The sequence below is a fragment of the Carassius auratus genome, chromosome 37 (genome assembly GCF_003368295.1).
Source record: "Carassius auratus strain Wakin chromosome 37, ASM336829v1, whole genome shotgun sequence".
Lineage (NCBI taxonomy): Eukaryota > Metazoa > Chordata > Actinopteri > Cypriniformes > Cyprinidae > Carassius > Carassius auratus.
In genome coordinates this window covers 9,377,328-9,398,909 of record NC_039279.1, presented here as the reverse complement: position 1 = coordinate 9,398,909, position 21,582 = coordinate 9,377,328, and the positions used below count along the sequence as shown (strand labels likewise).

At 38.4% G+C, this 21,582-nt stretch overlaps 1 protein-coding gene across 2 annotated transcripts; it reads right to left on the bottom strand.

Annotated features, from left to right (window-relative positions):
- Positions 1–1,140: 1,140 nt before the first annotated feature.
- On the bottom strand, positions 1,141–20,952 carry LOC113056114 (junctional protein associated with coronary artery disease-like). Of its 2 annotated transcripts, XM_026222614.1 has the most exons (5): positions 20,772–20,952; positions 10,718–10,818; positions 10,028–10,509; positions 4,473–8,776; positions 1,141–3,084 (listed from the first exon to the last, which is right to left on the bottom strand). In XM_026222614.1, the coding sequence occupies exons 3-5, from the start codon at positions 10,378–10,380 to the stop codon at positions 3,050–3,052; spliced, it is 4,692 nt and encodes a 1,563-aa protein (XP_026078399.1). In that variant the 5' UTR covers positions 10,381–10,509; positions 10,718–10,818; positions 20,772–20,952; the 3' UTR covers positions 1,141–3,049. The 2 variants fall into 2 exon arrangements, with proteins under 2 accessions (XP_026078399.1, XP_026078398.1); XM_026222613.1 differs by lacking the exon at positions 10,718–10,818.
- Between the last annotated feature and the right edge of the window lie 630 nt (positions 20,953–21,582).

Genomic DNA, 21,582 nt, shown 5'->3' with positions numbered 1-21,582 from the left:
CTTTACACTTTATCTAGGGCTTGGGACAAGAAACCACACCATTATCCAACATTAAATGCATTGGCAGTAAATTGGCAGTGAATCTGAATCTCCCTGGACATGATGGGTAGGATACAAGGATTCATTTGCACGATTATCTAGATCTGGATTGAAGTACTGAAAGTTCCTCAATTAACAATAGCGTGTGAGTGATCTGAGATTGCTGTGAAAGGTTGGTTAGTTGGTGAGATCAAACATTTTAGTTAGACACTGACAATTAAAGGCTTTCTTTTGTGTGTCCGTCTAATTGGAATGAGCTCATGGCCACTCGCAGCCAGTTGAATGCTCAACTAAGGGTCAGGCTTGGAAAAGGCCACTGGCTCTGGTTCTGGTCGTCGGAAGGGTAATTCTTTAGCCTAACCTTTTCTTTCTGCAACCTGAGACACAAACAGTCATCAACTGACAATTTTGCCTGTGACTGTATTGAACTTGGCTGGTGATTTATGCTCCTGACCTTTTTATAAGAACACAGAGAGGCATGAGAAGGAGGCAGTCGGACTGACAGAGAGAGAGCTGAAAGATTTACAATGAGCCAAAAATGCCAGTTCAGTTCACAGTCTGTCCAGAATCTCCAGAAGGTTTCAAGCATTTGTACATCATATATGTTACAGGTTAAAGTGTTGGCAAACTAGGGGTAACATAAAAAGAGCGTTAGACCTAGTTTGCTAATTTAATTTCATGCTGTCACATCCTCTTTGTGCCTTACACCAGTTTGATTATCATGGCTATCTAACAACAGTCCTTTGAGATCCATTCCCGAAAATTTTAAAACAGTTACAATTTACAAATGATAATTTTAGATGTGCCTGGGGTCCCAAGGTCAGCCTCATTTAGTTATGGAAACAAAACCTAAATTCTCAACTTCTAGTGAAAAAACTTTTCACCCCCAAACCAATAGATAAAAAATAAAAACAAAAGTCCATGCAAGGAGTTTAATAATGAGCAATCTCCATTTCCTCTCAAACATTTCATTCACATTCACCCAGTATAAAGACATAAGTACTGAGGTGCACAGTAAATACTTCCTTTTCTGTAATATATATATATATATATATATATATATATATATATATATATATATATATATAAAAGATTAGCTTGTTTTGATTTTAAATATTGTTTTTATCAGGATACAAATGTGCACAATGTAATATGATGAATACATTTTTAATGTAGTACCAAATGCAGAAAAACATTTTCACGACCCCAGTTTACATCTCTTATATCATGCAGAGAAGGCAAAAAAATTCCAACCCAATACAAAATAATCATGTACAGTTTCTGTAAGAAAATAGAAAAAGATTTTAAATGCCATATACGTTATATGCAACAATATAATCATCCATTTTTGAAAAACTAAATTGTACAAAATGGTAGAAACAATCAAGGACTACTTACAGCAATTACATGACTCTAACTTACAAAAAATCAGTGTGATGAATGCTACGTCTATACTATATATTTTTTTCAAACCATCCACTGACTATAGAACATCTATCTGATTTCATTCAGTTTATTATTAAAAAAAAAACACTGGAAAATATTTATGATAATATTACTATAACATTATAGTATTGCACTCTTTATCCATAACGATAACTATAATCTGAGCAAATGGAAGCAATGAGTCTTCTGGAGTTTTTAGCCACTATTTCCAGTTTTTGAATGTGCTAATTACTAAATTAATTTTAGTGCACTCTGGACTGCACTACTCGGATCTTATGGATATAAATAAAATTGAGGAACTGTGTCCACCTCAACTTTGCATGTTGTGTTATGACAGAATGTAACTAAGCAATTATGAGGGTAAATTAGTTAATAAGCACTTCATCCGGTAGATATACTCACAATATGAGTAAGTTTTCAGAACTGATATGGACTTAAGATGCAGAATACTTTGTATGTGCATGAAGAAACACATGTAACACTTTCTGACATTTGTGCAACAAAAAGCACACCACACGGCACAATAAAAGAATCATTCATTGTAAGATTAATACAGGATAATATACATATTCAGATATGATATATCCAAAATGATTGTAAGCAAGCAAATAAAGTAAAATAACACTTCTTTGAATATATTTTAATCTGTACAGATTGTTGATAGCTTGATAAAAATAAATAGATTTGTCTTTTTTGATTGCATTTTGTGATGAGATGACATGATCTGATTGCTACTCTGAAAAGCTCAAACTGCATATGAGATATTTATGCACATGTATTTAAAAAAATGAATGAATGAAGGGAGTCATTTTAAAGCAATAACTATGGAAACTGACTACTGAAGTCACTGCACTTAAGATTAAAGTTGCTGAAGAGTTTTTCACACAAAATATTCTTAAATCTTTGCCCCAGTTTAGTTTTCTTCTTAACTGCATCATTTGGGTAAAAGCAGCCTATATTCCACTGCAAAATATATAAAATAAAAAAAAAAAAAATTCATTTTGTATTGCAGTTCTACCACAATGAAATAAATGGTTTCTCCCACCTCAAAAACTGATAATAATGCTTTCCTTTTAACATTTCTTACAAAAATATTTCTTTGTGATTAAAAGCACAGTGTTATGTCACTGATTCAGCTGCTACCTCACCAGTCCAATTCATTGCTTTAATACATCAAGGCCTCTTCCTTTCTCTCATTGGTAATCCTGCAGAAAATGAGAAGTGCAAGCTTTTGTTTCTTTCTTGTCGCTGTTGGCACAATGCCACTGTGTTCTGAGAAAGTCCAACAGAACTCCAGCATTTGCTGGTGCAGAGAAAATTATTAAGTCTATACAGACTGATTGTAGCTATTTCTGTAATGTCTGAGCTTTACTTGATATACATTATACATTCATATCTCATTTATAAACAACTTAGCTACCTCATCCATCAACAGGCCATAGAAGTTTTTAAAATGATTCTTAATATGTGGCATGAAGTCCATCTTCCTGCTTATGATCTTCTGTGTTTGTTTACATTATGTATTGCAGTAAGGTCCCAGAGTTTGCTTTGACAGTGTCCAAGATCAGACTCTCTCCACGCGACTGGGGTCATATACATCTGAAGACAAACACAAGTTATATTAGCCATTTTTCATGCAAAACCACAACAAGAGAATGGACATTTCAAGGACCATCAATATACTACAATATATCTCTATCAGAAAAGCAGATTGTTAAAATCAGTTTAGTCTTAACTTTTTTAAATATAATATAATATATTATAATATCTATTCTTTGCTTATTTGTCAAGGCAAAAAGTATGGGAAATCAGACCATGCTTCCCTCTTGTGGTGAAAAACCACATAGCTCATTGCTCTTAAGTTATTGTGGCTTGGCAGATCATAATGCTACAGAATATGTAATAATTATAAAATAATAATAATAATAATAATAAAATCAATCCCTATTTTCACTAGAAGTTGAGTATCTGTCCTTTTTTTCTGTTATGCAATACAATACTTTGCTGAAGGTGACCTCTCCTAGGGCACTAGATAGAGTGGACTTCACACAATATCAATATCAATATCACAAAGGCATATAAAACAACACTGATATTGAAAGCAGACTGGCAAACAACAGCCAAATATATATATATACTCTTGTGGACTAAAAAAAGGGTCAAAGCCAAAAATGGCTAAATATTTAGACCATTTTATCCACAAATCACTGTTTAAGAAACTAGCAAGAATTGCACAAATACTGCAGATAAAGGGACAGATGCAGATAGGGGATAGCCTTTGCCTATTTTCTTGCAGACTACTTTTCACAGGAAGACGAGTTAATGTTATTCCATTGAATAGTACTTGAAAAATGTCTCCCACTTAGTTGGAGTTTAAATATACCTTATAGTGTTCAAATCTGGACTCTGACCAGGACAAAACATGAGCCTGATGGACTTGTATTTGAAGTGTGGGCAGGATCATTTTTTTTTTGCTGTTGTTGTTGTTGAAAAATAACATTTCAGTTGTGGGAAGCAAGCCATTCTGCATTATTCTTTCACACTCCATAGCATCTTTTGAGTTTTCACAGTGAAGCAGCTAACCAGGACCAGCATCTTCCTCCATGCTTCACTGTGGAGATGCGTTCCTTGTTGTATTTGTCACCAGATCTTCAAAGCTACTGGTCTGGTGTATAATCATGCAAGTCATGTTTTAACATGATTCATCACTCCACACAACTCTGCTGAACCGCTCTGAATCAAACAAAAACCTCATTTTATCTTTGATGTTTTCTAAGGAAGTGCATTTGCTACATTCTTACTCATTTCCTTACAAGTAATTTGTGCCATTCAGTAATTTGTGCTTTTTAACGGCATTTGAATTTTTTTGGGGCTTGACCAATTGTGTTTATGTATTAATTTATTTAGCTAGCTAGCCCAGGAGTGTACAGTTACTGTATATACAGTCTGTCAGCCTTACAAACTTGGTTGGACTTCAGTGTACTGACCTGAAATAAACAGCCTGTCATCATCCTCAACTGCAGCCATTGTATTATCCATGTTAAATCCTTGTGGCAGAGTGATCTCTCTCTTTGTTACCATGCCACTGCGTGGTTGTGGGATTGGACGTGCTGTTGACTTTGGTGGCTGCCTTGATCTTCCTAGTATCACCTCTTCAGCTGAAACTTCCTCCTGAGCCTTTTGCTCATCCTCTTCTTGCATATAACTGCTCATGTCTTTGTTTTCTCTGACTGCATTCTCACTGTACTGGTTCTCTTCCTCTAGTGTTTCATCCTCTTTAACTGATTTGTTTTCTTTGACTGCATTCTCACTGTACTGGTTCTCTTCCTCTAGCTTTTCATCCTCTTTACCTGATTTGTTTTCTTTGACTGCATTCTCACTGTACTGGTTCTCTTCCTCTAGCTTTTCATCCTCTTTACCTGATTTGTTTTCTTTGACTGCATTCTCACTGTACTGGTTCTCTTCCTCTAGCTTTTCATCCTCTTTACCTGATTTGTTTTCTTTGACTGCATTCTCACTGTATTGGTGCTCTTCCACTAGCATTTCATCCTCTATTACTGATTCTTTTAGTTTTCCTCCCTTTTCTTCAAAGTCTGTCTCTTTGGCCAAGGTGATCCTGGTGATAGTTCTCACTAATGACTGAGAGCTTTCTTCCTTTGCGTGGATGGTGTACTCCATGGATGGTTGATCATTTGTGAATGAGGGCGACATAGGAGATGGGCAAAATGCCTGGAGGTGGTTCTGTGGCACTTCTATTATATCAGCATTAACTGTCTCCTTCCTGTCTCCCCCACCTACACTAAGAGTCAGTTTCTCATCCTCGGTCAGTGGAAGCGACAAACATAAGTTACTTGGAGGAAACTCTGGCAGCTCCAGCACTGAGGAGACTCTCTGACTGTTCTTTTCAGCACTAGGTAAATCTTCTCCAGACTCTGGATCCCCTCCAAGCACTGCCTCTGACATATCTCCATGACTTTCCATAGACCTATCTGGCACTTCCTCACACTCTCTACTTACATTCCGTTTCTCCTCATTTGAGCTCATCTCTTTGGTTTGTATTGCCAATTCTGCAGCAACTGTGGTTTTCAGATTTCTTTCCACCGGTTTGTCATCAACTTGGTCAACAACCAAGGCTTCAACTGGCACTGCAATGCCGAGTATTCTGGCAGCCCGTTGTTCAATAGATTCATTTTCAGGAATGCCTTTGGCACACTGGACTTGGTACAGTTTACTAAGGTCTTCAGTCTGCATACTATTGGCCTTCTCTTGACTCAAAAGAGTCTCAAGATGTTCATCTGCCAAGGTCTTTTCATTACTCCAGCTTAAATAATCTGAATAAAAACTGTCGTCATCATCCTCATAACTAGCCTTAAACCTACAATGGAGACTCTTGATCACACCGATACGCGAGGACCTCCCCGATCTAGTAACATCTGTGTTTCCTCTCCTAGCTTCCTTCTTGTTGAAGGCTTTGGAGTTGAAGGCATTATTATCGTTCAAGCTTTGAGTACATTCAGCAAACTCTGGGCTGTGTCTGCTCAAATCTCCACTACTGTCTGATGACGTAATCTGCAAAGTCTCACACATCTCTGAGTTGTCTGAAGGGCTGGTTAACATAGGCGACTCAGGACTCAAGCATGTAGGAGATCCAGAGGTCACAGTGTCTGGAATGGCAGTGTATACTGTTAAACCAACATCCTTAAGCAAGCACTCCTTCGGCACTGGGATATCCTGCCGATGTATTGCCGAATCAGCATTCCCCGTTTGCATAATCTCAAAGTTGGCATAATTATTCATTTTGGTGACAGGTATCTCTTGCATCTGGCTGTCCAGGTTCACCTTTGCATTGGACAAGGAACTTATTATTCCTTTGTATTCTGGATGTCCTCTGTTCCCTGAATCACACAATACATTTAAGTTATTGCTTTTCATTTGCATCTCTGTGACCTGCACTATATGTGACTGCTGGTGAGTGTCCTTCTTCAAGTGAAGTGGGGTGGTTTCTTGTCTTGTGTAAATGACTTCTCTGTTTGTGTCACTCAGCTCCAGAATACTGTTCAATGCTTCATCCAGCTGCTCTATATTCTGATCAGCACTTGGATGCTTCCCAGTATGATCCTGTATCTCCTTATTAAAAGACTCAAGCTCCCCAATGGCATCCCATTTGCGTCTGTTCACTGGCTTTAGCAAGAACTGTCCAAAAACTTCTTGCGAATCTGCTGTTTCATTTGTCTTTCTCAGCAAAGGCTGACGGTCTGGAGATGATGGATTTGATGCTGATTGGGGTAGAGTCGGGCTCCTTATATTTGAACTACTCACATTCCTAGTCCTGGAGAATGCACTGTTCCTGGAAGGGTTGAGATCCTTTTGACCTATCATGGGATATCCGTAGTTGGCACTACAGTTGGTTTCACCTACATTAGAAGTGATTGCGTGAGGGGAAGAATGGTCATTTGCCAGAGGATGGGTATTTCTGGAAACTTCCGGAGAACCCGTCTGAGTTTCCTGGTTTTTGTAATGATCTCCAGGCCAGGATTCTGCATAGAACAATTCATTGTCTTTGATTGTATTTAGTGACCTAGTATCTACAATCTCTTTCCTCAGAGGGGATTTTTTAATAGATGGGGAGCTGCCGGACAGTATTTGTGTCTCTTTGCGTGATGTTTTTAAAAGGTTTTGGTCGTCGTGCTGCACCACTGTGTTTTCTGTCGAGTTAGTCACTTTTTCATTGTTATTTGGGTCAGAAACGCTTTTGTTAGCTTGTATACTAATAGGGACAGAAACCAGGCAGAACATTGTCTCTTTGAGCTTTTTCTTTGAGCTTTTCTTGTTCTCAGACACAGTCTTTGCCTCAAATGTCTTTACTTGTGTCACTGTCTCAATTAAACCCTGGTTTGAATTCTGCTGCATCGTCATCTGAAGAGCAACTATATTTCCCTGGGTAGCTGGATGCCTGTTGCAGTTTTGGTCAGGTAACGTGGCTGAACTTTCTGTCTCCTTAAGCACTTCCTTTTGTATACTGTCCTCATTAATAGAGTCACTAATATTGCTTTGACTTGGTTCAGTGCGGTCAAAGGGTTTCTCTGTGAGAGGAAAGGCACCGTCGTTAGACTTCTCAGATAAGACATCGATCGGAATCTCATTTCTGATGTTTCTGATTTTGTCTGCATCTGTCAGCGAGTTTCCATCTATCTCTGCACCTGAAACTTGTCTGACACGAGGGTCATTAAAGGGAATGTACTGAACATTACTCATCCGTTCTTCACTGTAGCCTGGATATGCCTGTCTCCTGCAGGGCATACTTCTTTTTCCGTCTCTGTAATGGTCGGGCCAAGCCATCCCAGTCTGCCTGATAAACCATTCCTGCACTTCTGTCATTGCAGATCCCTGTATATATGAGTCACATCTATATTGGTGGTTACCCATCGAGACAGGATAAGTTCTGTGTCCTCTGTTAACTACAGGCTGCCTCCTGTAAGTTGGAGGGGGGATATAACCGGGGGGGTCCACACCAGGTCCAGCGAGTTCTTGTACAATGTATTCTTGCCTTGAGAAGGGCAGTGGAGTTCTGTCTCTGGGACGAGGGGCAAGCTCGCCTGTGAGTATCTCTGCGCTGCCACGCATCTGCTGGTGCACTTCATAAGATGGAGGTCTGAGAGGTCGGCTGGATCTTGGTTTTGTTAGTGGTGCAGACTGTGCACCTGATCGGTCAGTCCACCTCTGCCTGTTCTCCCCATCATTAAGATGCCGTCCATGAGGGTCTCGTGCATGGTGGCCATTTAACTTATAGCTTCCATATGATTCTTGCCCAGCAGTTGGTATGCTGACGTACTGGAGGCTTTCAGATTGCAGAGCCATTCTGGGCAGTGACTGGGACTTGTTTTTGGTTCTGTGTGGAACGGCTCCTTCTGCAGTCCGTGGCCTGCGTTGCTCTTGTGCCACCTCATTTTCAGATGGTTGACGGCTCGTGCTGGTCACTGGATGCCACTCCTCTGTTCCCAAACTTTGGTACTTCCTTTCAGCTGCAGTTCTCCACTGGTGCAGAGCCATCTCTCTCTCCCTGGCACGTGCACTCTCTGCCCGCCGTAGTCTTTCACGGTTATGTTCCTCTGTGCTTAAGGCAGATTCTGGTCTCTGCTGTTTGTTGGGAACACCTCGTCCACTTCCGCGTGGATCCCTGCAGTCTGCATAATCCAAAAGCACACTAAAGTCCTGACCTCTTCTTCGCCAGTAGGAAACATCCTGCTCAGATCTAGGCTGAGAATGTATTCCTCTGTGGGTCTCAAAAAACCTGCATTAAAAACATACAGAAGCAAAGTTGTGAACCACTGAATTAGGTGAGACAAGCAAAAACTGGATAACATTAAACACATTTGAGTATAAATCCCGCCATGCAAGCACACAGGCAACATCAGATCAACACAAAACTAAGAGGACAAAGTGTATCTTCACAGTGTTGTCAAGAAAGTAGATACCCTCTAAGGCCCAATAAATTGGGTAGCTTTAATGGTGCAAACAAACTAAGATAAATGGGCAGTTTCTCTTAAGCAGAAACATGACTAGCTTGTTTGGTGCAAACCGTTGAGTCAGCACTGAAGGTCTGTTCTCTCATCCAATATCTTGGCAGCAGAGATAGCATACGATCTGCATGTTAAACAATCCTGACCTGCACTCATGGAAGGATAATCTTGCTTAGTAACTGTCACACTGTCTGTCTGTCTGTCTGTCTGTCTATCTATCTTGAAAATCTATGGCACGAAGCCATTATGACTTACTGATCTACATGCATAAAGAAAAAATGAAACTGTTCCTATGGAAAAAGAAGCATTCTCTTGTGATCTTTTTAAAAAAAAAACATATTAATCTCTGAAGCTGCTCTGTGACAATATGGCTGGCAAATGCAGATATTCAAATTTAGCTATATTCATAATGTTTTATTAATAATGGTGTTATATAAGAGATTCTTATAAGGAATGGAATATTGATCTGGCAAGGGGCTCATGGGACATGTAGTTTACTGCTGGCTCTGCCTGCAGAACTAAGCATGCTCAGTAGGTGGTGCTGCGGGCTTTCTGACGTCACTTGTATTTCTTCCACTATGGTCCCGAGTGAAATAAGAGGAAATAAAAACGCACTGCAAAACCTACTAAACACAGTTAATGAATTCATCAGCTACAGGGAGAGTGAGGTAGGAGAGAGCGCAGGGACATGAGTGAGACTGAGGAAACATGAAAATGTAGGAAGTAAAAAGATTTCAGAAGATGAGATGAGGATGAAAGAAAGTGCAAACAAAAAATAAGAAATGGAGAGAGAAAGGTGACAGGGGAGAAATAAAAAAAGCAAAGGGTTAAATTGGGATCTGTCCTGGTGCGAAAGGGAAGTCCTTGACAGCTCCTATACCTTTACGTAACACTCTTCATCATGCAAGACAGCTTATACCTCAGATCAAAGGGACGAATGAAAAAGAAGGAAAGACAACAGCAAGACAAGAGTGCGGGGCAGAAGATGAAGAGGTCAAAAACTATTCACCAGCACAACTCACCCACTGTCCGTGGTCAGGCTGTCTTCTGGCAAACGTCCATCTCCTAGGTTCCCGTTGTCCATGTCTTGTGTCCTCTGCTTCCTGACCCTGTTCTCGGCGTCACCGGGGAATCCCCCGGCAGGAGCTTGTCTGATGCCTCCGCTGCTGTAAACATGGTCCCCCTCATAGCCGTTCACGCCGATGTGTCCTTTCCGCTTCTCAGCGATTTCACACCGGCTGTCGCTTCGCTTCGGCAGACATTTCTCATAGGTTGCCGGGTGGGGGGAAGACGAATGTGAGACAGGGACATTGTTGCTGTTCCTTTGAGGGACTTTGTATCCATGAGAGATGAGAAGGTCTTCCACGCTGTACATGGCTAAGCGATGCGTTTTTGCTTTTAGTGGTGTGTGTGCGCGTGTGTGTGTCCGTGTGAGTTTCAGATGAATTTTGCTCCTAGTCCAGATGAGGCAAGCTCATGAACAGCTGCACAGGAGAGGCCATCGCTGTGAAAGAAAACGGGACAGAGGGGAGGGAGAGAGAGAAAAAGAGAGAGAGAGAGAGAGAGAGAGAGAGAGAGAGAGATGAAGTTAAAATGATTCCCTTTCACAGTCTTTTTCATAAGAGGATTGCTGCTCACAGCCAAAACAAAAAGGTCCTATCTAGCCACAAGAGAAACGATTTGTATAGCTGTCGGTCTGTCTATCCACTGACCCAGTCTTCTCTTCTCCCATCTGTCCCGTCTTCTCCTCTTTCCTCTGTTCTCTCTCCAGATGACTGACTACTGTACCTCACGCTCAGAATCTTCAAATTACCTAGGTGTGGAATGTTTAAAAAAATCTCAAGCCACAATCCTGACTCTAGCAAACAAGCAGTAGTAATAAAGACTCTAATAAGATTTTTTGATGATTAATAATTTGAATAAGACGACAATTAGCAATTTCATTCATTAAAAACATAAACCTTAGTAAATTCTAATATGTAATTATTAGAAGTAGCTCCAAAGCAGTTTGTTTTGATTCTGTTTGAATCTTTGAATCTACAAGGATACATCCCGAAATCACCTGTAATGTTGGCAGAACTGCCCCTGTGAGCAAAACAGTTTAATAAATCTACTAAATAATGTTTTAATGTGTATCTAAGTGCAAAAAGTGTGTGTGTGTGTCTGTGTGTGAAGTCTGACTGATACATTTTTGGGTAAGGGATGGAAAATATCAGCTACATTACTAAAAATCTAGATTACAATGATTGTAATTCAAAGTGTGATGAAACCAAATTGCATAAATCAGCATTAATGTGAACATGCAACAGAATAAATAGTAATAGGCCCACTAGTAAAGCAAGAGCTTACTGTAGTGTCGCAAGCAGTGTTGGGGGTAACGCATTACAAGTAACTCGAGTTAGGTAATCAGATTACTTTTTTCAAGTAACTAGTAAAGTAACGCATTACTTTTTAATTTACAGGAAAGTATCTGAGTTACTTTTTCAAAAAAGTAACGCCAGTTTCTTTGTTTTTCCATTTATTGACCGACGAGTCTCCAGTCCCCATACTGAGAGAAATCAGAAGTACAGAGGCGTTGTGTGCACTGTGTGAAGAGGATGTAGTTCTAGACTAAATGTGAATGTGTATTAATTCATCCTACTCACAAAATAATTTAGAGTTAGTATTCATCAAAATGAATTAAAACATGCAAACTTAAAATATGACACAAACCTGCAATAATTAAATGTTAAATAACACAAATGTATCTAATTCCATTTTATTAACTTTGCTGCTGTCCTTTGATGATCCAGTTCAACCATACTAATAAGCAAAAATGACTTTAGATAAACTAACAATTGTGCTTCATTGTTTTTTTTTTTTATTGCTGAAGACTGTTGAATCTTCTTCTCCTGTCTGCTACTGTACAGAGTTCATTTACTTTTCCTTCAGCCTGAGGTTTATTCTTTACACTTTTTGGTGTGAAAGGGCTTTTACATTTGCTATAAATAGAACTTCTTATATTAAAAACAATCAAGCCCTGCTCATATTTAAAAAGTAACGCAAAAGTAACGTATGGCATTACTTTCCATAAAAATCAACTAAGTAACGTAATAATTAACTTTTTTGGGGAGTAGCGCAATATTGTAATGCATTACTTTTAAAAGTAACTTTCCCCAACACTGGTCGCAAATAACAAAACCTGCCTTGAAAAGACAGAAATGGAAGTGTCCTAAGGTTACCTAACCTGCACACACATTCAGAGAGAGACGCACAAAACAAAATTGCCTGCAATCTCCCACCATCAGAAGCATTACAGTTATTTCTTTGATCTGCAGAGGGTACAGTCCAAACTAAAGCTGAGACTTCCACAATAGCTGAATGTTCTCACATGATTATGTAATCTTGATAAAACAAGCTAAAACCGAATCATTTATGGAAAATACATGGCTATTTTATTCTTAAAGAGTCGATACACAGTTTTGCTAATATGATTAATTAATTTCAAGATTACTTTAATATACATATTTAATATCAGTTCCAAATAAACCAAATAATAGTATCAGGAAGTACATCAAAATATTAGGTCAGGCTGGTAGGGTACAGCATTCTCTTTCACAGAATGCCAATATGATTTCCTCAAACCCATTAGTGCTGGGGGACTGAGTTTTGACGGTGAAAGAGGTAACAAATGAGGTGACAGCTTACATGTTGGTGAGAAGTCACGGGTTGAGCTTTTACTGATGCCACTATACATTCACATGATGAAACAAAAGCATAAGCATTTCATGCCGCTATATTTACTGAAACACTTGTCTGTTTTGATCTAAATGCTGTTTGTCAGAAGTAGAAGGAAGCAGTTAGCAGAGATATGACTTTCGCATTTTCACACTTTCCAACCCAGATACTCCAGACTGATCCATATTCACCATTAAAGGCCCTTGGAGACAACTGCCTCTCACAGCATCCTCTAGTACACACAGAGGTCAAAAGAAGCACCAAAAATAATGCTCTTTTTTTCCTTTCCTCTACCTCTTTATGTTTCCTTACACAGACGAAATTCAGCACAAACAAAAAAAGAGGAAGGTATATTTCCCATCTGTTCTGCCACAGGGAAAACCCTTAGTGCGAGTTTTATCAGTGCCATCCATTATCATTAGCTATGGCTTTCAGAAATATTTAAGAGTGCACCTGCAAACACACACATTCATATTTGAGTTTGTTTATAACTTGGATGGATAACATGATCATCAGGTTTTACTCAAACTTGTGTAGTTCATGTCAGCTGATGTGCTGCTGTCATTAAAATAATCTTTTTTTTTTGTGGAATATTGGCGTGTTTATTATAAATAATTCATTTTTGCATATCATTATTTTTAAATTAATGTGCCAGCATAATCTTTAATTAAAAACTTCCCCTTGCTCTCGCAACAAAATCTCTTCTCTGATGAGGTGTGCACCGGATCAAGGGCGGGACATCCAAGCAAACTATATTTACATCACAACAGGGAAGAAAAGGTGATTGCAATTTCCGCTGCATGCAAAAAGTAGACAAACCAACCACTAAAAGATTTGAATTTAATTAATTTAACTGTCCAAATTAAATTCTATAGTACTTTTGACTTAAATGATTTGAAAATATAACAAAAATATTAATAAATGAAATAAAAAAATAAAAACCTCAGGCCCCACAATATGTGCTTCTTCATCCCATAGCAACAAAACACAATACAAAAGCCTACAACTTGGGCAAAAAGTGGAAACAATTCAAGCCAGGTCCATGGAGACTTCAAATGGCATAGAAATATCTGCCTGCGTCAGAGCACAGCTGAAGTTTTAACAATGACAAACTGTCTCTTAGAGCATGAGTAAATTCATAACATTGCAGATACGTGATCTACACTACTTTTGCTTTTTTTTTTTTTTTTTTATTAATGACCTGCTTTTATGGCTTACACATGTCGAAGGCTAAAACTGAACAAAAGCAGAGGCAGACCAGTGATGTCATGAGGTTTTTCTGAGCCAAAACGCCACAATAACAGTGAATCATTTGATTCCACTCAGATATCGAGAACATTTAGATCTTTTTTTCCAGCAATAAACGCTGAGGACCACCTCTTTGTGCCATTCACTTCCTGTAAAATCCTTTATTTGCAGCTAAATGCTAAAGATAAAACCCATAAAGGCTGTGGGCCTCAGTCGAGACTGAACTCTTTTCCTCTATAGACTGCAAGGTATGCCTGCGGAGCCAGATCTGCCTTCCCTCATAAATGAATCACACATTTTTAGATCTGGCCCGCCTGGCTTGCGCCCCCCTCACCAGCAGCCCTGCGGAGTCTAGAGCTGCCGCCATGACAGTTTGGTGTCAACTCTTTATTCTTAGACTTAGTCAGATTTGTGGTATGTGTTTGTGAAAGAAAACAGACCAAAAGAGAGGACCTAATAAAAAGACATGGTGTATTTTCACTCAGAATCCGATAATAAACTGTATTTTTGCTCAACTTTTATCAAAGTTATTCTGCAAAGTGTGACTAAGATGTACACCAAACCTGAAGTCCATTAACTGGGAATTGACTGGCCAGTGTAAAAAGTGGAGAAAGAAGATAAAACAGTAACATGGACTTGCATGTCATTTTGATGAAGGATTACAAAGACAACATTTAGTTTTCTTTCAAATAACATGAACCAATGAATTGTGCATAATAAGACCAGGAACATGCATTAGAGAGTAAATAAGGTCACTTTTGATTTCATGTTGACAGAACAACTGCAACAGATGACGAGCCACCTCATCAGACTAATGTCTCCTCACAAATTGACTAATAACTGCCATAAACATGCACATAAGGGCATGACACGGCGACATCTCTTTCACTGAGTCAGATGTAAATAGGGATTCTGAGTCTCCATGTTTAACCAAGAAAACATGTTTTATAACAAACAATCCACTGTCCACCCTGTCCTATAAAAAGTTCTTTCAGAGCCTCACCCCTTCATTGTTCAGTCCATCCACATGGATCTCCTACACAGTCCCTTAACAGGCACGTGTTCACACATGTGTACGACAGGCTCTTCATCGTAAACAATGTGACATCACCACCGTTGACCTCTGCTTCCTGAGGATGTGCACGTTTCAAGAGATGAGGCGGAGGACTTCAATGAGCATGTCAGCAAGACACAAATACTGAGAGGACAGAGCCAAAACAGTGGGGAAAAACTTCACCAGAGTGGATTTGGGGATCTAAATATCATTATTCTGTCACGCATTGGCCATCAATAGAATTTTACTTTGTTTCTAAACAAGTAGCCTATAATGTACTGGCAAACATCTACACAATATATCTCCATCCCCAGTTCACCCATTCATTTATCCTTCTTAGGGCATCTTGTAGGCAGTGGGATATGTTCCAATAGTCTCCATTCTCTGCTATGCGAACCAGTTTATAAGATTGCATTACAATCTTACAGGCAACCTACGGTATGAGAAGGAAACGTAACTCTGAAGTGGTTATATTTTTAGAGCGGAAACATATTTAGTCTAATTTAGGCTTAGTTTTGTGTCAACAGTAATACACCTCTATGAAAATGTGCTGTTCCTTTACAATTACAATTAATAATTTTATTTAAAAAATTCAGGTTAGCCATGACAAGACTAGATTACATTTGAAATGGCAATAATATGTCATAATATTAGTGTTTTGCTGTATTTTGGTCAAATAAATGCGGCCTTGATAAGCAAGTAAGATTCTTCTTTCTAAAACATTAAAAAGCAGTACAGTCCCCAAACTTTTTGCAGGGAATGTGGAAATATGGAAAAAATAATAGTCAGTAATATTAGTAGCACCACAATACTGATTTTAAGCATAAGTTTTAAGAGCATTACAAAAGCTAGTGCAGAAGTACTGTAAATAATAAGAGGAAAGGAAGAAAGATTTATTTAAAGGTATGGATTAATTTAGTGCTTATATATATATATATATATATATATATATATATATATATATATATATATATATATATACATGTGATAGACCTAAGCTGCATCTTTTGAGGAAAATCACTTTAACCAGCTCTTGTTTTGTTTGAGCAGTGGCCATGAAGATTACCATTTTGCTTTCTTTGAGATTTCAAACAATAGACTACAAGTATGGTGTCACTGGCGACACTAAAGAAATGTTTTTAAAGTCTGGTAATTCAATTGGTGGGAGGACCAGAGGATCATCAAAGAAGGAAGTCATGCTTTTCCAGCCTGGGACTAATTAGAGTGCCAAACAGTACAATTCACAGTTCTTCGTGTGCTCTACAACCCTGAAAAAAACTAATTTACTAATTTACTAGTAGAGTACAGAGCAAATTTACAACAGATTGTGTAAATTTAGATCCACAAGCCATCTGAATACAATTTCTTTGATCAGATTTAAAACAAAGAAGTTTCCTAAAGAAATTTGATTATTGGGCCATGCTGGGTAAGTTTATTTGCTCATCATTTAAACCTAACTAAAAAGTGCCATTTTTCTTTCAGTTCTGAAATGTGTCAGCTCAAATGGGATCTTTGTATCAATGCTTGAAGGTACTGTACTTTCAAAGTCAACTGCTTCTCTGTGTTTAATGTTTAGTAATGTGGCACTTTAACCTGAGCAAAATTTTCAGGACTTGAATGACCAATAAAACTAATCAAAATGTATATGTCTATTAAAATATGTGTCTGTGACTGTCACTAATGGGTGATATTACTCAGTGTCATTTGAGACAATCATGATTTGTACCTCAATCTTCTTGGTTTACGATAGACAGCACAAAGGCCTTGAGGAATATGATACAAGAACTATATTATAACAATTTATCAGTGAGAAAAAGCGGTTGTGTTAGGCCTTGGCTCAAAGATTTGACCAAGGACATCTACAACTGCATGTTTATAAAAAGCAACAATCAAAAACAGAATATGACTTATTTATTTTCTTAACATTGAGGATAAGTATGACTTATTCACGACAGGATTCCAAATGAATTAACCCTGTGGCTGTGCATTATTAGAGTAAGGAGACTTGACTCACAGAGAGATGACAGTGACAAGGTTTATCAGTTAAAAACACTCTGATCAAAGGACTGGCATACATAAGCATTCTGCTAATTACGCTCTTATCCTGCCAAAGAATATGATCTCAAATGAAGGGGAAGAAGCTTAGAGACGTTTCAACAAACAGCACTGTGTTAAAGAGCACAGAGAGGAAAACTTGGTGACTACAGACTGAAATTGCAATGGCAAAATAACAGCCTAAGTTCAAGTAACAACACATAATATGCAGTGCTACTTCTGCTCATGTTCTTCAGTGAAGAAGGTTGCTGTTATAATCAAGAAAACTAAAAACAAAAGGCTGGCAACTGGTCCTTATCGGTTTCTATTCCTCCCCTGAGCTTAATCATCTCTGGCTAATGGATTTGACCAGAAGAATCCATACAGGAGCATATAGGAAAGTTCAGCAGTCCATCTGTTTTCCATATGAGTTTAAGGCCTCTAATGTATGACTTCATCATACGCAAGGGCTATATACCAATCCTTTACCCTGAATCTCTTTTAATTACCATTTGGCTGCTATTTCATTGCACAGTTTCATCTGCAGATGGTTGTACTTTGCTTGTTAAATGTGTATCACAACCAAAAAGCTTCTGATCTTAAAGAAGCTAAATTGTTGCCCCACCATTTTTCATTACTATGCATTACATAAGGGATTTGGGGGGGAAAGCTGTTCTTTGTCAATGTTATTGCACTGTAACTTCGAGCAATATGCATAAACTCAGACTACTGTAATTGATCAATGTACTTTAGTAGTATATAAACTTATGTTTTTAATTAATTGTTCTGAGAAGAATTTCAAAAAAGTCAACAACAACAAAAAAATGGAGGAGGGGGGTATTTTTTTTAGGCTTTTATATTTTACCATCTTAAAATTTGTTTTCAACATTTTCAAATGCAGTGTCTGAAGTTCTTTGTGTATGTTTTGTTTCCACTACCCCGTAGACAAGAACTGAAAATAAACGTATATTGATGCCATCTGTTCTTTAAATGAGCAATGGCCAAATATTTACTACGAAATAAATGAGATTACATTCACGATCTGCACATGAACCTATGAAATGACTTGCCCTATGCTACTACAAAGGAGTTTGTGAGCATATTAATTGTTTTCTGTATGAGATACCTCTATTCACTAATATCTATTAACGAGGACTTGTATGCTCAAAGGATGTTCACAAATGAAACTACACTTTAAAATAAAAACACCACACCACTGTAAAGAGCCCAAAATTCCACTGAAATTACTCTCTAATACATCTGAATGATTAACTGAGCAGTTTATTTTAAACAAGGAAAGAATAATGTCATCAGTCTGTTCAGTAATGAACAGCCCTCACCGCTTAATTCATCCAAAATTCCCTTTTGTGTCCAACTGTGTGTGCACCAGCAGTATCAGCAGATTTCCCCAATTCCAGGAAACAGACTCCAGCCTTTCTCCACGTACCACTAGATAAGTGATGCTCTGTGATTCAGCTCTCTTCCTCTTTTGTCCTTCCGTTGCCCTCCCCTTTCTTTAGACTTAAAGAATACTTAAGTAGACAGCTTTGAATGTACATGCTCCTAGTTCCGTGTTACTTGATGAAGGTAAAGTTGTGTGAAATAATTCTCTAGAGTAGCGGTCAATCAATATGGATTTTTCACTAGACGACACGATTTCTAGAGAGTGAAGAATGTCAATACATGTGATGTAGGCCAAAGGCCCGTTCACAGCAAGAACGATAATTATAACAATAACTAATGATAATCTTGGAATCCCTTTTTATGATTTTTTTTTCCAAGCTGATGAACGATAAAAACATAAACATAAGAACCCACACTATTTTATAGAGCTTCCGCATTTAAAGCAACATACTACAATATGCAAGTGTGCACTTATAATAAACAAGACAATATCATTCGTTAACATTATAGTTATCTTAATAGTCTTTGTATATTAGTCTATCAGCTGTCTTTCACCGCTGTTTGAACATGTGATCCTTTTGGCCTCAACTTGACATGTTCACATTTTTCTTGTGGTTGACCATTTGTTTAGTTTCATCGCCTTTGACAACAGCTTCCAACCTCCACAGCTTTATGTAACCACAAAATTCTTGCTTTTGAAAACAAAAATCTGTAAACCACACGAGGACAGACCTGCTTCAATAGTTCCTTTCCAACAGTGTCTAAGCAGGACCTTGGCAATCAAAAGCCCTGTTATACATTGTTCCAATTTCACTCTAATCACAAAACATCACTTCACACAAATAATGGCTGATTCTAAACCAAACTTGTCTGCTCTGCTGGCATCTACACAAGTCAAGGTCAAAAGTACCACCAAAAGCAGCTTTACTTTTAAACAGTCGCTTCCCAATTGAGTGGAGTTACCATCCGGCACAAAGTTGTTGACCTCGCACCTCACTCTTTGCGTGCCGCGAGCTCACACAGGTCACTTCCTCTGCACGTGAAACACATGCTCTTTGATGTTATTCACTATCCAGCCAGTGACAACACAACAGGAGGCTGTTAGTCTGAACAGTTTATCAACAACTGCTGACACAGCCAATAGAAGCTGCCTGATCTCCATTCAGACTGAGGCCATAAGCACACTGTTTGTTGTCAGGAATGCCAACTTCATCTTGCACCACACAAGTTGTCAGATTGCCCCCAGTCAAATTAAGAACTAAGTAACCTGACATAGGCTGTCTGCTGTATAATAAAGTTTCAAATAATGCTAAATAAGCTACTTATATTTTTTTTTGATGTTGTTAAACAATCGTATACAATAGCCACGCCCATTTTCAGCGTTGCATTTGTTGTCTTGTCTTCTGTCTCCCGGATTGTATTTCCACAACATGAAGGTTACAACTCACGAATTTATGAATGAACCATTAATGAATTTTTGAATACGTATTAATAAGTAAATCCACTTAACCAGCTAATTACGATGCTATAAAAATATACCACCAAAACAAGACGGCTAATCTGCCTTTTATGGTTATTAAAAAGTTTGAAAACACAATTAAAACAAAACTTGTTAATATGTAATATATATATAAACTTATATATATATTAAAACTCACATTTTAATTACATTTTATAATTTATTTTGGATACACCAAATACATGGAGTGCATGTATAGCGAAATGAATGTTTGGAGCATTAAAAAAAGAAACAGTTGTTATAAGCTGTGGATTTGAGCACTTTTGTAATTGTATACAGTGAATCCATGTGCACATAACTTGACATCAAAGTTGTAATGACATGTTTATATGAAGCTCATCCTTCCTCTGCACGACACAATCTGCTCATTTCACCCTTTACTTCTCTGATGTAGCACACATCTTACGCACTGCGCCCGACCCCTGAGCACACAATTCACAGTCGAGAAGCAAGCTGTCTGCCCTCTGAAGTATTTTTTATTTATTTTTTTTACACAGACGAACGCGACAAATTAGCTGATAATCATCGATGCAATTCTTCTCAGTCCTCAAGATCATTCCAGCGGTATCCGCGGTCATTTATTCCGTGATAGACGCAGGGACATTAGCCTACGGGACGACAGATGCAGGAGCCCGTTATCTCGCAAGTTCATGTTTATTGAACGGGTCAGCGTTACTAACGCCAGAAGCTGAAATCGCGTTTAATACTGCTGGGTCTACAAGAAAGCCTCATCCACGAGCCTATTTTCTCACATGTTCATATATTTCAGTAAAATGTAACGTCCACGTACCTGTGATGTGCTATTTTCGAGGTCCGTGTTTAGTTCCTGATGTAGTGTGTTGAATCCGCTCTGTGCTGAGCATATCTGAGGGAAAGGCTGTGCAGAGGAGAGGGAGAATTGAGCTCAAATGTGTCTTCTGTGGGTCGGCCGGCGAGGGGAATGGTTCCTCCTCCCAGCGTGTGGGTAAACTTTTACTGACGACGACGAGACTGTAACACACCCCACCCACCCCATCCCAGTCCACTATTACACAAACCCACACTGGCTTATTTATGCTGGACTCGTCTGGACATATGATCTTTGATGATTACAATTGCTGAGTAATGGGGAAAAAGCAATCAAACATCTAAATATACCAACAAAATTTTTTTTTATTATTATTATTATTGTTATTATTATTTTTAACCCAGCTGAAGAAAAAATGCTTTAACCAGCTTAAAGGGATACTTAAAGGGATACTCCATCCCAAAATGAAAATGTTGTCATTATTCACTTATCTTCTACGATATTTTGAATGAAAACTAGTATGCTTGAGTCTGTCCCATAGACTGCCAAATAAATAACAGTGTCAAGGTCCAGGAAAGTACGAAAAGCATCGTCAGAATAGTCCATCTGCCATCAGTGATTCAACCGTAATTTTACGAAGCGACAACAATACTTTTTGTACACGAAGAAAACAAAAATAATGACTTTATTCAACAATTTCCTCTCATCTGTGTCTTTCCAAATCAGCGTAGTGCCATTTTGGCAAATCTGATCTGTACACAGATGGCGTATTTTCTTCTGTATCAGCCGCGCCACAAGGATACGTTTTTTTACA

Coding starts and splice junctions, on each gene's coding strand:
- LOC113056114 (XM_026222614.1), bottom strand. CDS start 10,380: ATGTACAGCGTGGAAGACCTTCTCATCTCTCATGGATACAAAGTCCCT. Junction 8,777..10,027: donor AGCCTGACCACGGACAGTGG/GTGAGTTGTGCT, acceptor TTTTTAATGCAG/GTTTTTTGAGACCCACAGAG. Junction 3,085..4,472: donor TGACAGGCTGTTTATTTCAG/GTCAGTACACTG, acceptor GTTTGTCTTCAG/ATGTATATGACCCCAGTCGC.